General features: G+C 33.4%; 3 protein-coding genes across 4 annotated transcripts; 1 reads left to right on the top strand and 2 right to left on the bottom strand.

Moving 5' to 3' along the window:
- Positions 1–4493, bottom strand: LOC107487064 (ATP-dependent 6-phosphofructokinase 5, chloroplastic). Of its 2 annotated transcripts, none has more exons than XM_016107644.3 (13): positions 4052–4493; positions 3878–3965; positions 3321–3394; positions 2963–3074; positions 2700–2795; positions 2515–2616; positions 2353–2427; positions 1933–2073; positions 1743–1859; positions 1544–1648; positions 1356–1436; positions 935–1063; positions 1–538 (listed from the first exon to the last, which is right to left on the bottom strand). In XM_016107644.3, exons 1-13 carry the CDS (start codon positions 4333–4335, stop codon positions 371–373), a joined length of 1572 nt encoding a protein of 523 aa, XP_015963130.1. In that variant the 5' UTR covers positions 4336–4493; the 3' UTR covers positions 1–370. The 2 variants fall into 2 exon arrangements, with proteins under 2 accessions (XP_015963130.1, XP_020997510.1); XM_021141851.2 differs by having other exon boundaries at positions 381–519.
- A 2554-nt stretch (positions 4494–7047) lies between these two features.
- Positions 7048–7820, top strand: LOC107487038 (uncharacterized). Its single transcript, XM_016107618.3, has one exon. The coding sequence runs from the start codon at positions 7144–7146 to the stop codon at positions 7687–7689; it is 546 nt and encodes a 181-aa protein (XP_015963104.2). The 5' UTR covers positions 7048–7143; the 3' UTR covers positions 7690–7820.
- Positions 7821–11604: 3784 nt separating this feature from the next.
- On the bottom strand, positions 11605–12948 carry LOC107487268 (zinc-finger homeodomain protein 1). Its single transcript, XM_016107890.3, has 2 exons — positions 11993–12948; positions 11605–11899 (listed from the first exon to the last, which is right to left on the bottom strand). The coding sequence occupies exons 1-2, from the start codon at positions 12765–12767 to the stop codon at positions 11892–11894; spliced, it is 783 nt and encodes a 260-aa protein (XP_015963376.1). The 5' UTR covers positions 12768–12948; the 3' UTR covers positions 11605–11891.
- Positions 12949–14972: the final 2024 nt, after the last annotated feature.

Genomic DNA, 14972 nt, shown 5'->3' with positions numbered 1-14972 from the left:
TACAAATGACAAGTTATTCTGCTATCTACTCCCATTTAATTTGAACCCCAAATATAGGTTACAACAAATGTCACAAATGACTGAAAAAAAGAAGTAATCAAGCAAATATTTGCTTGGTTATTGATTCCTCTCACATTTTATTTTGAATGAAATTGGCAGGACTCTAAAATTCCTATACAAATAATCAAATTTAAAAATATGAAGGAAATTTAAATGTATCATTTGCATTATTTTGACCTATGTATATATATTGGGGTTGATTAATTAACCAAAAATACTTTGAAACCTATCTCCTACAGAATAATATACTCTTTTGGAAGCTTAGAATTCCCAAGACTGTTGAATCTATTATTAAAAATGGAAAGTTAAATCAAAAGAAATCTGGTTGGCCTGTTGAAGTTAAACACCTGTGCCACATTCTACTATTAGGGTCCACCAACCTTGGATGAGATATTGCTTCTGTGATGGGAAAGTAAGCATAGTGTGTGTTACATGTCCCTACTGTGATGCCACTATACCCTGCAAATGCACCATGAACCTGTCATGATACAAAAGTAAGCCATGAAATGGATCAATATCCACTATTAACCTTGTACATATGTTTGGATACCATATCACATGTAAGTATATATATGTAACCAATAAGCACAAGCTAGAGGGAGAACCAAATGAAGAGTTTAATGTATCGATGAATGATTAGATATCTATGTGAAACAATTCTCCAGTGATAGTGTATGCAAACTAAACCGAATTAGTAGATTTTAATTTTGATACACTAATAGCATAACCTTACATAGTTAAGTGACTTGGATTGAGATGTTAATTCCTCATAATCTAGAGGAAAGTGGTAACAACCAAGCTCTGATGTGATCAACCAAAATCATAGATATGCAGAAAGAAGCAAAGATAGAGAGGGATAGAGATAGAAACTAACAGCATTTTGGCCAAGTACTGCACATAAAATTCCATCGGAAGCGTTTGCTCGACAAGCACGGATCATGTATGTTGGATCGATATATTTTATGTCTGCATGAATACCGATCTCCTTGAAATACTTTCTTGTCTGAAACAAACGATCGTTGATGGAGTCAATTACATTGAATTATTACTTGTTTTGCAAGAAATAAGAGTAGAAAAGCAGTTCAGCATTAAACTGAGGTTTAAAACTACATCTTGTCCCATTCGTTTCAAAAAGATCAATCCATCAACTTCTTTAAGAAGGGATAAAAAATTTCTGAATCCATATGAAACATGAATCCAAGCAGAATTGACAGAAATAGAATGATAATTCAATCTTTAAGGAAATCCATTTCCATCAAGCATGACCATAAAAGCATAAACAAGTAATAACACACCTCTTGTTGAATATATCCACCAATGTCTCCTAATACAGCATTCCCTGAAGCATCCGTAGCATGAGTCTTTTGAAGTAAACCCTGCATCAAGAAGGATAATACACTATATCACTTAGCAACTTTGAGTTTTAATAAATGCTAGGTTCGTCGACTATTATATGCAGAAATGATTATGTAATCTAAATCACCTGTCCAGCTCCCTCTGCAACACAGATTACAGCTGATCCCTTTGTTTCTATAAGGTGCTTCATATGACTTAAAACTCCATTCTGTCCATGTAACTTGAAAGGAACCTTCGAACCACACCCAAAAAAACTTGTCTCACTTTAATTCATATGACAAAACAGACTAGTTATCGATTTCGAGCATGCATATTACATAACATACCTCAGGTATAAGACATATGTCAATCTGGCCACTAGCTAAGGAAGCATGCATTGCGATGAATCCGCTGCTACGACCCATCAATTTCACAATGCCAATTCCATGATATGCACTATGTGCCTAATAAGGAAGACATTATAAATATTACAGAATCTAATGACTGGAAATTTTGCCTGGATTAGTCAGAATTTACCTCAATATATGCAGAATTTATTGCTCTTTGGGCTTCTTCGACCGCAGTATCAAAGCCAAAAGTTTTATCCAACAATAGAATATCATTGTCTATAGTTTTAGGCACTCCAATTACAGATACCATATACCTTCTTCTACGGCACTGAGGGCGAAAAAAAGAATTATTAGATTCTTGGGACAAGCTTATATATTGACATATTTGTAACAATATGTACAATAAAAGTGAAGATCCTTCATTTTCACATTTAAAGCAAGTGATCAGAAAAGGAATGTGCAGTAAATCAAACCAGAGAGGAAATTAACGTTTTGTAAATTTTAATGAATCTGTTTTGAAGATATGATTTTGTCATTGAAAAATAATAGATTACAGAACAATCCAATTGAATGCAATCAAATAACACAAGATTAAAGGATTAACAACCTCATCGTGAATTGCATTTGCACCAGCATGTGTTCCATTTCCACCCAACACAAAGAGCATGTTGATGCCTCTTTCCTGATATCAATAATATGCATATCAAACAAAAGACTTGTATGTGAAATCCTGAAATAGTTTCTTAATAAACGTGGATAGATAATTCACCTCCAAACTGTCCACAATTTCATTTACAGCAGGTCCACCGCGCGAAACTCCCAAGAGGCTTCCACCGGAAAGATGAATATTCTGAACTACATTCCTTGACAGCTGCAACCAGCAAACAGTCATTAGCAAGAAGAACTCATGAGATGTTTAAACCAAAATCAGGAAGGAGAGAAGTGTCATATTACCGGCACTTCTGAAAACTCTTTGTCCGAAAAACCGCGATAACCAAAAGGAATACCCACAATCTTTTTTACACCATAAGCTTCAAGTGTGATAACAAGCTGCAGCATATTCATTATCATATCAAAGTTTAAGAAACAAGATATAGTTTGATGCCAAACTAGGAACATAATAAACTACAGGATATGATTTAAATGATGCAAATTGAAATATTACACTTCTCTCATAAATTGTTGCTACCTTAACAACAATGTGATCACAAACTAACCTGTCTGATGACATCATTAAGGCCAGGGCAGAGCCCTCCACAAGTGACAATTGCTGCCTTTACTTCTTCTGGTTTAAAGTATATCTTTTCTCGAGGTCCAGCTCGATGAACCCTAAAGAGGATTTCAGAATCTTTCACCAAATATGCTAATCATAAATACCATATTACTTACATTAAGAAGAAAGGCCTAAACTTCCATACAAGTTCTTAATAACAATGAGATTTCTTAATTTTCTATTTTGAGGAAGTGATTTTAGTCCAAATTGATGAACAAATTGCATCCCTTGCAAGCACAAACTTCGAATCAATTATGCAGTCATTATATTTGTTAAGAAAATTGAGAAATCAGTTACATTACCATTGTTCTACCCAACTACAACCAGGATCAATGCACTCAGCACCAGCTGATGTAGATGACGAATAATATATTGTCTGAAATATCAAAGATAGAGGAAATTAACACTTAGCTAACGTGTCCAGAACATCTTTTAATTGAATAAGATCATCAATCAAATATCTAATGCTAGGATTTTGGTGCAGTTCAATTGAGATAGAAGAGTTGACAATGCAAGGATAAGCGAAAGTTGTGAAGACCGTTTTCTTTTCCATGACTACCAGTATTGATCTAAGTGGAAGAATGAACATAGTTTGATGACAGTGTGAAGGCAGAGTTTCAACCAATTAATTAGGAATGACGTTATGAAAGAGTATTAACAAGTGATCACAAAAGTTGAATTAGTTCAATTCAAAATCAGTTAAAACACAGACACACTCACACACACACAATAAGCAATGGCATTTGATTGTAAATAAATATTCAGAGAAGGAAAAATGCTGCTATAGAGGTAGAAATTTTGGTAGAATGGTGTTCAGAATCAAACTAAAACAAGATTAATAAAGGATGAAAAAGGAGACCTTGAGCAGAACTCTGTCATTGTCATTAATGTATCCACGCCATTCTTTAGAAGGATTTGAGCCAGCAAAGTCTCTAACCATGGGAGTTCTGCAAAAAGTAGGCAACAATTTATGCATGGAAAACAAAATAGAAAGCAAAGATGCAAAACACAAAAGAAATGAAAAGAAATGAACCTATGTTGGAGACAGAAAGTGGAGGGCATAGGAGGAGTATCATGGAAGATATCAGTGACGTGGGGGAGGCTGAAGCGTTCCTGGAAGTCTTGCTTGAACTTGTGTTTCCAATCAGGGTCGCAGAAATCAATAGGTGTGGAGTCATGGCTCTTAAACTGTGCAGAGACTCTGACTTTACTGCAAAGTCTTGTGGTTGTTAATGAATGAATATGTGGGTAGGAAGAAGAAGAAGAAGAAGAAGAGGTTGTTACTGTTAGGCCGGGAAGAGTGACGACGTGAGACATGGTGTGTGTAAAGAAACGGAGGGAAGGAGGGTGTGGCGAGGGAGAGAAAGGGTTCAAGGTTTGTTTGCGTGAGCCATGCGAAGATGACGTTGATGACGTCACAAGAATCAGAAATTTAGCTACGTTGAATTCGAGCCGCCTGCTGCTATTCAGTAATCTTCAACTTTCCAACATATATGGAACTATGGAAACTCCCACTTTTTCATTTTTAACTTTTAATTATCTTTCATATTCAACTTCCTTTTCGGCTTTGACTTTCGTATTTAAAATTCTAAATACGACTGCGTTTCCTAAGATATGAGATGTTCAGGTTTTTCACGTGTCTAAATTTGAAAGAATAAATACTAATTAATTATCGCTCACTCTCTTTACATAAAAGTTTTGTGTGTGTCTACTATCCAGCTGTCCATAAAACTATACCCTAAAAATTAATAAAAAAATATTTATTTAATTTTATCAACAACCTTAGATGTAATTTCATAAAATTTTTATTTTTAAAAAATAACTTATAAAAATTAATATTTAACATTAATTTTTTAAAAATTATAGTATTTATATTTAGTAAATTAAATTAAAAATAATTGTAAGTTTGGTAAAATAATTTTTAAAATTAAAAAATATTATAACAGATATTAGGTGTTTTTAAAATAGCTTTTAAATTTAAAATCTAAAAATACTATAATAGCTTTTAAAATATAGATATTAATTATTGTATGAAGTTATATTAAATTTTTTAATTTTGATAAAGATAAATTAACATTAAAATTTTTTTTAGATATTTTTAAAAGCACTCTTAATTTTTAAAAGCCATGAGTTTTTTTATTTATCAAATGCAAAATGAGACGCTTATACTTTTAAAAAGTACAATTATTTTTTCAAAAAATTTTACCTAAACTTTAATTTTGGTATCAATAAATTTAACTTATCTTTTTTAAAACTTAATAGTAGTAATACCTATTACCGACAACTCGAATGGCACTATTATTAATCAATTTTAAAATACAGTGACAAATAAATTTTTGACATAGATTAGCCTTTGAAAAAAAATCAATGAAATTCTCTACGATAGCAGATGTAGACACAATAACTCTAGATTAACTTTTATAATCAAGGTAGAAGATCTTAATTTGAATCTAACTTATCCACACTTATTATTGTGAAAGACTTCATTAATACTTTTTTTTCTTCTAAAGACTAATATGTCAAAAATATAAATCTTTAAGTATATCATTTGTGAATTACTTCGATTCCTTGCAAAGGTGAGGCCAGAGATGTTGGTGATGGCGGCAGGAAGACAAGCAAAGAAGAGGATCAACGAGAAGGCTAAGGCAGTGGTGAAGACTTTTAGCTTAAAGTTGGTGGTGGTGGTGGTGATGGTGGTAGCATTACATATTATGATGATGGATTTAGGTTTGGGAGAAAAGATTTGAGGGAGGACAGTGACATAGTTGTGGTTGTAGATATTAGTGTTGACAGTGGCAGTAATATTAGAAACTGAAGATAAAAGATACGGGTAATTTAGAGATTTTGGTTATTTTTTATTAAAAGTTAATAAAATTTTGAGTCGGATATTTTTGTCGCACAAATTTTATTTTTTATGGGTATAAGTTTAATTTTGTTCTTTTAAAAATAATTTTATGATTAGATAGAAATGGTTGTTTTTTTTAAATAAAGTTAAAATATTGATGCCAAGGAACCAAAGCAAGTATGATATATTAAGGTGAACTTTAATATCATTAGAAATGAATGTGTTAGATATCTGTATCATAGCAAAAATTGTTGGCACGATTTAACTACATGTGCCTTAATGGTAAAATTATTAGTTTGCAAAGGAGTGGTGGTAAGGTGGCAATAACTAATTACATAAAATGATAAAAGAGTTAGAAGGTGAATATATTATTCAATAGGTTCCCCTTCTTCAAGGCTTCAAGTAACCTTAATAACAAAGAGAAGTGTACACATCCAATAGAGATACATCAAGCATGTGGGTAACTAGGTATTGTACCCTATGCTTGATTTTGCTTTAAGGGCAACCCAAGTAACCCTTATTACTTCCACGTAAAGAACAATGTTTTATATTATTTTAGAAAAATCTTGTGTATCAATTCGTGCATGGCCAAATAATAACACACTATAGCTATATTTATTATTATGTTCAGTTAGAGCTATTTGGCTCCTAAATTTGTGTGTTCTAACTGAAACAACTTCCCTAACTGTCATCTTTTCTCTAAGCACCCCAAAAAATGTCACATGTCCCATCACAATAGGTCCACATCAACCTTGCTTATATATATATAATGCAACTTTATCATGCTATATTCTCCGAGTTTAATTAAGCACTGATAAATAAGTACCAATATTACATGGATCATCATCAGCAAGAAAAGTTCAATAAGGCAGAAATTCTAGGTTCAGTAGTGATTTGTTTCTATTCTAATCTAATTAAGTATTACTAACTTGTTTTCGTGTCTTGTAAATTTTTGCTGACAAAAATCCTCAGTGGGAATCTTTGTCTTTTGCAGATTTGTCATCAGAGATTACTGAATTTGATAGCACTAGTTGGCTTCTTAGTTCAGCCCTGGAGTCCCAAAATGTTATTACTTCTAAGTTTTCTAAGTTTTATTGTTAAATTAAATGCTACATATGTATGAAATTTTAGCCACTTTTTTCCTGAGTATTATATATTCTTTGTTAAAATTGCAGGTGAAAACAACTGAAAATCACACAAGGGAGTGTCACAAGAAGAAGAAGATACTAGGATGTCCCATAATTTCAGCAGAGGAATTGAAAATAAGAAGTGAGCTTGAAATGGAGATTGAGAAGCATTTAGAAGACGAGATCAAGGATAGTATCTACTGCCTGGCGCTTCGGTTGCGCAGGATTTACAAGCAGAGGAAGGAGAGGAACAATGCAAAATATGCATCTGAATATGGCAACAACCACCAACTATTACTAAATGATAATAACATCATAAGAATTAGTAACAATGGAACATTTTCTGGGGTGAATATAAGGATAAGAATGGAAGGGGGAAGAAGAACAAAGGTTGAAATTAAAGATGTTGCAAAAAGGGTTTGTCCAAAAACTGTTGTGAAAGAAGTGAATGGTTTTGGTGCAAAAAATAAAAAGTTTGATTGGGTCAATACACTAAGAGAAGGTTCTTCAAGTCCTGTTGTTGCTGCTGTCAACAGATCAAATGGAGGGTCAAAGTCAAAGCACAAGAGTTTTGACCTAAAGAATGTTTTCTCAAACTCTAAATTGGAATGTGGGAAGGGAAAGAATAATGGTGGATCCCCATGCCAAGGAAAAAAGAGTGCAAGTGTGGACAAGGAGAAGATACTTCAATTGGAGTGAAAATTTTGAAAAATCTTGTTTGGGGTATGTGCTGATTTTTGTTTGGCCTTTTCTTTTTTGTTGCTACATAACAAATGATGAATTGATGACATAAGGTTTTTGGGTTTTTTTTTTTTCTCTCTAATGACAAATAATGCATGATAGAGGTAGAAAATATTTTTTTTGGTATTGTTCCCGGTCTAAATTGTCCTTATCACTTTTTTTTTTTTGTAATTTTGTTAGAGAAATTCCAATTTTTCTCTTATTGTTTGATTCCTTTTAATTGTCAAAATTAGCATTTTCCATTCATGTAAATTTTGAAATTGAATTTAATTGCATTAAAAGTTATAGATCGCTTAAAAATGTGCCCAAGACACAATCTTTATATATGAAAGATAATTATCATTTTTATTATATTTGACCTGTTCAATTTTAGTAACACCTGAAGTTCTTACATAATATGTTATGTATATACTAATTATTAAATTAGTTATTTAATAAAATATACATGTATTTATATATAAATATATATTTATTTATACAAATTTTTTTTCTTATATTTATGGTCAAATTATAAGATTTTTTATTTACCAATATGCATATTACTGAGTGTACTTACGTTTATATATTGACATTACACATCTCGAGTACATATGATAAAAATAATTAAATATAGATTTTTGATGTTATATATCCAGAATGTGTTACAAATTAAAAAAGATATGTAGATATATATTTACAAAAATATAACATATAACACATTTTAGGTACACAGCATTCGAAATATATGTTTAATTGTTTTTTATCCTTTGTATATGAGATATGTAATGACAATATATAAATATAAATACACTCAATAATATATGTTTCATGTAAATACCGATAATTCAGCAAACTCATCTTGAAAACTTTGGGCCGGGATATGGAACAAGAGGCCTACAACACTTTCATGTTTCTTACTCTTCCGTTCCTGGATCATATTTTGAGTAGAGCTTGTCTTGTCAAATTTACTTGGTCCATAACAATGTCAATGAAGTCCAAATATTGAAAAGAAAAGTTGCCAAATAGTATGTGGGATACACCAAAAACATTAGACCAAGGTTCCATTCTCATTCCGAAAAAATAATGGGGGTCAAATTAGTTACTCTAACTGAGATTTTATGTTGAAATCGACTTTAAAAGCGTATTTCTATTCTACCTTTGCGTTAGAAAGGAATTAACTAGACGAGGAGGTAAGAAGGTTCCAAAAATGAGTTAGGTTACATTGATTAATTTACCCTTGTAAATTGTAATTTGAAAAGATTTGAGAAAAATAATTTTGCATGTGGTGAGATTGTTGTGGTTGTGGGAGTCAATATAGGCCCTTAGGAATCATTGCGAAAGCACAAGGTGATTGTTTGGATATTGGGAAGCAGTAGGGTAGCTCTAACTAAACTAGCTATAGGAACGCCAAAGTCAGCTCATAACACAACCCACATGCTTACATACAACTTCCTTGGAATTGAACCCTTTTCTTTTCTTCTTTTACTTTGGAAAAAGCTTTTTGTAATCCAAACGAATCTTTGTTCTTGGTCCCTCCTTCTCTCCTCTTGTTACTTCTTTGCCCCCAGTTGACTCTCATCCACAACCATACATTCTGCACTTCTTGCAGCTTTATTACTTTAATTATTTTTTCACCCTTATGATGTTCACTAAACCAACAATGAAGGGGAAAAACATTATTCCACACTTTTTCTCGTTTTAATGTAGCTTTAATCGTTTAAGTTCTGATGATAACTTTTTAGTCTAATTATTATAAATATGCACTACTCTCCATGAAAATTGTTGTTGTTAATGACAGGGCTTCATCACTTGGATCATTTTAGACAATAATGTAAAAATACACAAATATTCAACAAGTCTTGTACTATATTCTCTACTGATATCTATGTTGTTTGGGTCTGCTATCTTTTTGTAACAAAGGGGGGCGAAAAAAGAATTTATTTCTGACAGTTTACTTTCTTTCTTCATAGTACAAATTGCATGAATTAATTGTTAAACGTAATTGTTGGTCTCAACTTAACTAGTTTCGCATGAAAATTTGACGAGCTTAGTTAACATACATAACCATGTAAACGATCTCTCTGTAGATATATCACAAAATTCAATGGTATCGTTTGATTCATGTAACCGACTGACAAGGCTTTGTTGCTGTTGTTGTTGTTGTAGTTAACATACATAAGCAAGGTGCACTTTGATTGATAAGTACTTGAACACGCTAATAGTTGCTAGCAAAAAGAGCTACGTTAACTTGGTTTAAATGGTTAAAGATTTGAAGAGAAAACAAAGTAACAATTGGTGATGATGAGAATGAATAATGGGAAAATGTGGGATATGATGGATGAACAAGTATGCCAAGTTTTTGAAAAGAGGTTGGTGATTTGACCGTCCAATTGGTGTTGGTGTTGTTGGAATGGAATGGTCCAATTAAGGGAGCATGGAGACAGTAGCCGTTAAGTCATGTACATGTTTGTAGGAGAGGGAGAGAAGAAGACAGTGAAGGATATGGACATGATGTCCTTTTTTCAACAAACCACCTAAACACACAAAAACAAAAGCACCAAAGGAAGGGGATTCCATATTTCCCATTACAAACATAATGTGGGCCACATATTGGAGCATATGCATGCAGCTTTAACTGATGCTAATTGAGACCACCCCCCCCAAAACAAGCAAAGCATCTCACCACTCCTCTCTTCTTTGAGACCTTGCTACTCCCTTCACAAGCAAAGTGCCAATCAACAAGCTTTTTACCCCATTATTGATTGGTCAAACTGCTAGATACTTTACTCGGGTCAAACTATATTACATACACTTATTATCTTTATATCAAATTAATAATTGCATAATTTGATAGAGAAAGAAGACATAAGAAAGGAAGCAATAGGTGTAGGCAGAAAATGGAAACGTTCTAAAATGAGCATGGTTCTCCATGTTTCCTCAAGTAATCAACCAGGTCCCCCCTTTAGCATGCACACATTAAAGCTGTTTGAACCCATAAAGGTGTATATTGCATTACATTACATTCATTAATAATACCTAGCTAGCTAGCTACGACCTAGCATTATTATTTATGTTTATTAATTATTTAGTAGTTAACATTGTACTGTACATACACACTTTGTTAAAGACTTTAATTAAATGCAACTAGTTGAGAGCATGATTTTGGAGTAGGGATCTGACACGACAGAGATTCTAGGGATCCTAATAGATTCTTCCCTTCATTCAGGTCTCTTGAAATAGCGCCATTGATGGAGGTAGTTGAGGAGAATTGCAGAGAAAAGAATTGTGTCCCCTATGTGCATGTAGCCCTGTAGCTCTTTGCAAACTTACAAGGGAATTAATTAATTTTAAGGGTTGGTCAAAATCATCAATGGTAAAGGTTATTTAATTTTCAAATGTAAGAAAAAACAGAGACACGATGAAAAATTGGACAAATTAAAATTGCAAGCGTCTCTGACTGACCAAACTTTGAGTGAAAAAACATGATGCCACATTTATAGAACAGCACTCACATGCAATAACATTTAAGAACACTCCATTTATTTACTCAATACTACACACCCAGATCATGATGAAAAATCAAATTAAACCTTGTCCATTATTATCAAATTGAACACAGCAAGTAATTATTAACTAGCCATTTATTATAAAAAGAAATAGCTTATTTGAACAAAGGATCTTGAAAGAATAATAATAAAATATAAGATACATTTTCATTGAACACCGACAAATGATTAATGGCCTATATGCAAGAGATCAACCAATTAATCTTAATTAATACATAATCCCCCTCGGATTATTTCTTTAGGTGTATATGTTAGCTGAAGAAGTGTATGTGAAAGAGAAAAAAAAAAGGAGGAAAACAAGTGTTACATGATATGACGAATTGACGACTGAAAAGAAATTAGTTGAGTTGATCATGAAATTATAATATTAATCCGTGGGCTCTAATTAATTCTAGTACAATGCGTGCGATCCCCCTCCTATGACTGAAACAAGGCAACTCCTCTAGCTAGCAACATACATAAATAATACGATCCCCGAAGAATAAGAAAACACAAAGAAACCCTAAAAAAGAAATAAACAGTAATAGTAGTAGCAGCAGCAGTAGCAGTAGAGTCCTGAGTAGTAGCAACCTTTGTTTCTCCCATCCACCCAACTCACCCAATATACATTCCTTTTCATGAAGCTAAGATTTAAGAGAGAGAGATGAATGGTTATAGGGGAACCTGAAAGCGTAAGCGTGTATGGAGTGAGAGAGTAGGGAGCTAGGGCTTCTTACCGAGGGTGTGTTTGTTGTTATGCATCCAAACCTTGAGAACATGCCGCTTCACACCCGTCTCGTTACAAAACTCTTGAACCGCACCCTCGTCGTGTTTCTGAATCCGCCATCCCAATCTCTCTGCAAGTTCCAGCATCTTCTCCTTCTGCTCCTGCGTGAACTTCGTCCTGAACCTCTTCCGTGATGATGACCCTCCTCCTCCGCCCCCGCCACCGCCACTCACGTCTTCCTGCTCGAAATCCCGCGCTGTTCCTCCACCTCCAGCTCCGGAGGTCGAAGGGAGAGCCAGCGTTCCCGCTCTCTGCTGCCCCCCGCTCACGTGTAAGTACCCCGCCGGTGTCCGGTAGTAGGCCGCAAACGGCGGCGGCTGGTGGTGGTGGGGGTGGTGAGTCAGGAGATACGGTCCTCCTCCTCCTGGTCCTGCTCCGGCGAGCTCAGTCTCCTTGCGGTGGAAGTTGCGGTGGCAGTTGCAGGCGGCGCATTTGAGTGCGTCGAGGGTTCCCTCCGTGCCGGCGGGCATGAACTCGCCGCAACCGTCGAGTGCGTGTCCGCCGATCCCCACGGCATGGTTCTTCAAACACTCTCTGTATTTTGGCTTCACCATGTTGCTGCTGTTGTTGTTGTTGTTGTTGTTCCTCACGGTCATGGGTTGAACCACCAACATGGGTTCCGAACCGGACATTTTAACCCGGGTCGGGTTTCCAATAGGGTCATAACCCGTTCCTCCTGGCACACACAGCTCTTCTTCTTGCTCCTCTTGCTCGTCGAATTCCATCTCTTGAAAATTCTGATTACTCTCTCTCTCTTATTCTTCTCTGCTAATTAGTGTTACTTTCTCTCTCTACTTTGGTTTTGTTTTCGTTTGCAACTTTGCATCGGGGGGAGAGAGAGAGAGAGAGAGAGGGAGAGAGTTTGGTTGTCGAAAGGGGTTTTGATTCATTCATATACTTTTTCGGTTCTCTGTTGTGTTCTTATTAATCGTCATCATCATCACCATCACTGTAAAACTACTTCAACCCTCTATTGTCCTTCAACAGGCTATACCCGGTCATGTCAGGCGGTGATTTCTCATTTTTACCCCTTGCTGGATGAATGGTGAAGAGCTGTCACTGTTCTTGGGGACATTAGTACTACTCTGCACCGTAGCAGATGAGCACAAAAATGGATAAATATAACATTTTGTAGATAATGTTAATTACTTGTATCCTTCGGAATAAGGAATAAAGGCCCAACGTCACAAAGCCCAACAAACAGAGAGGGATAAACTTTCAAGTGGAAATTGTTGTTGGCTAAGGCCACTATTAGAGATTTAATTAGTGAGTTTACAAGTTCTTATTAATAGCAGGTTATTTCATGGCTTAGAATCGTAGATTTTAAAAAAATAAACTTTATTCGGAATAATATAAAGATAATTTGAATGGTGTAAGATGATAAAGACACAAATTTCGCAACGGGGTTAGAGGGAGAATGTCTCCGGCCCCCACGTAGAAGTGATATATTGTTATTGATATCTCGCCAGTCTTACAAAACTACATTATGAGTAGGATCACACCATCAACAACCATCCTAATAACATACGTCATTATTTTTACTAGGGTGTTTAAATTCAAATCGATCCGAATTAAATCGTTCATTCAATCTAATTCAAATCGAAAATCGATTAAAACTGCACTAATTTAAATTTAATTGGATCCTATTTTTTGCAAATTATTGGATCGAATCGGATTTTGGATCTACTTCTCACAACTGATCCAATCCAATTCAAACTGCACAATGTATTATAATATTATTATATTATTATTATGTTTACAATTATATTTATAACATATTCAATTTGTTACACATTTTTATATTTTTTATGTATTATTATTATTTAATAGTGTGATTTATTTATTTATTCTAACTAACTTATAATTTTATTTCTATTGTTATGTTATCGTTGGTTTTTTAAGATATTGTTAAGACTTGCTATGTTATTGTTGGTTATTTAAAATTTGATATCGATTTTTTTTAAATCATCCAATCCAAACCGCACCACAAATAAACATAGTGTTCAAATCGGATGAGATTTTGACTCAAAACTGATCCAAACCGCACCGCGACTCTTACTATTAGTGTTCTAAAACAAACATGTTACGTTAAAACCATCAATTGCTAAAATAAAAAATATCATTTTCATTATCATGAGCAGAGACTTATTTTCTCTCATTATTTTAGAAAACCTCATCCGGTCTAAATCATTTAACACTATTACATTTTTATTCAACGACCTTCCTTTTAAAATTCACATTCGGTCGTAGTTGGATGTCAATATATAAATACACATTCCTGTCTATCAGTGCATTTTTTTTAGAATCAAATATAAGGGTTATTCTATTTTTTTTTTCTCGTTGTATCTCCAATCTAACAGACTAAAAATTAATCTACTGCAATACTAAATATTGAATTTTATTTAAAAATTTATTATTGACTAATAAATTGTTATATACACAAGACATAATTTAAATTTTTAACACTTACTTAAACGAATTAATTATCTAATTACTAGATCAACTAAATTTAATTTACTCTATTGTTTTTAATGCATCAATTTTCTCATATTATTTTATCGTATCAAAATTAATATTTAGACATTCATTTCAATATAATTATACATAAGAGATGAAACATATTTAAAAAATATTAATAAATATATTTTTTATACTACTTAAAATTATCGTTAATGTATACGCATATATAATATTTATTTAGTAGTCAGAATTAAATTTAAAATAAATCAATATTATCTTAATATCAAAATAAAGAAATAGATACTATGCCCTTCTCTATATAAAGGGCATGCTAGTACTTTTAATCTAGCTAATGGTTTAAAGTTTTTCCACAAGTTTTCGAAATTTTGAAAATTAATTTTAATATAAATAATTTTAGTTAATAGAACACTTGAAATTTTTTCAACTATACAAACTATGAAAGTATTCAC

Source organism: Arachis duranensis, chromosome 5, assembly GCF_000817695.3.
Source record: "Arachis duranensis cultivar V14167 chromosome 5, aradu.V14167.gnm2.J7QH, whole genome shotgun sequence".
Classification (NCBI taxonomy): domain Eukaryota; kingdom Viridiplantae; phylum Streptophyta; class Magnoliopsida; order Fabales; family Fabaceae; genus Arachis; species Arachis duranensis.
The sequence above is the reverse complement of the archived record's forward strand: the minus strand, read 5'-3'. Positions and strand labels throughout refer to the sequence as shown.

Coding starts and splice junctions, on each gene's coding strand:
- LOC107487064 (XM_016107644.3), bottom strand. CDS start 4,335: ATGTCTCACGTCGTCACTCTTCCCGGCCTAACAGTAACAACCTCTTCT. Junction 3,075..3,320: donor TGTAGTTGGGTAGAACAATG/GTAATGTAACTG, acceptor AATCCTCTTTAG/GGTTCATCGAGCTGGACCTC. Junction 1,064..1,355: donor GTGGATATATTCAACAAGAG/GTGTGTTATTAC, acceptor CGTTTGTTTCAG/ACAAGAAAGTATTTCAAGGA.
- LOC107487038 (XM_016107618.3), top strand. CDS start 7,144: ATGGAGATTGAGAAGCATTTAGAAGACGAGATCAAGGATAGTATCTAC.
- LOC107487268 (XM_016107890.3), bottom strand. CDS start 12,767: ATGGAATTCGACGAGCAAGAGGAGCAAGAAGAAGAGCTGTGTGTGCCA.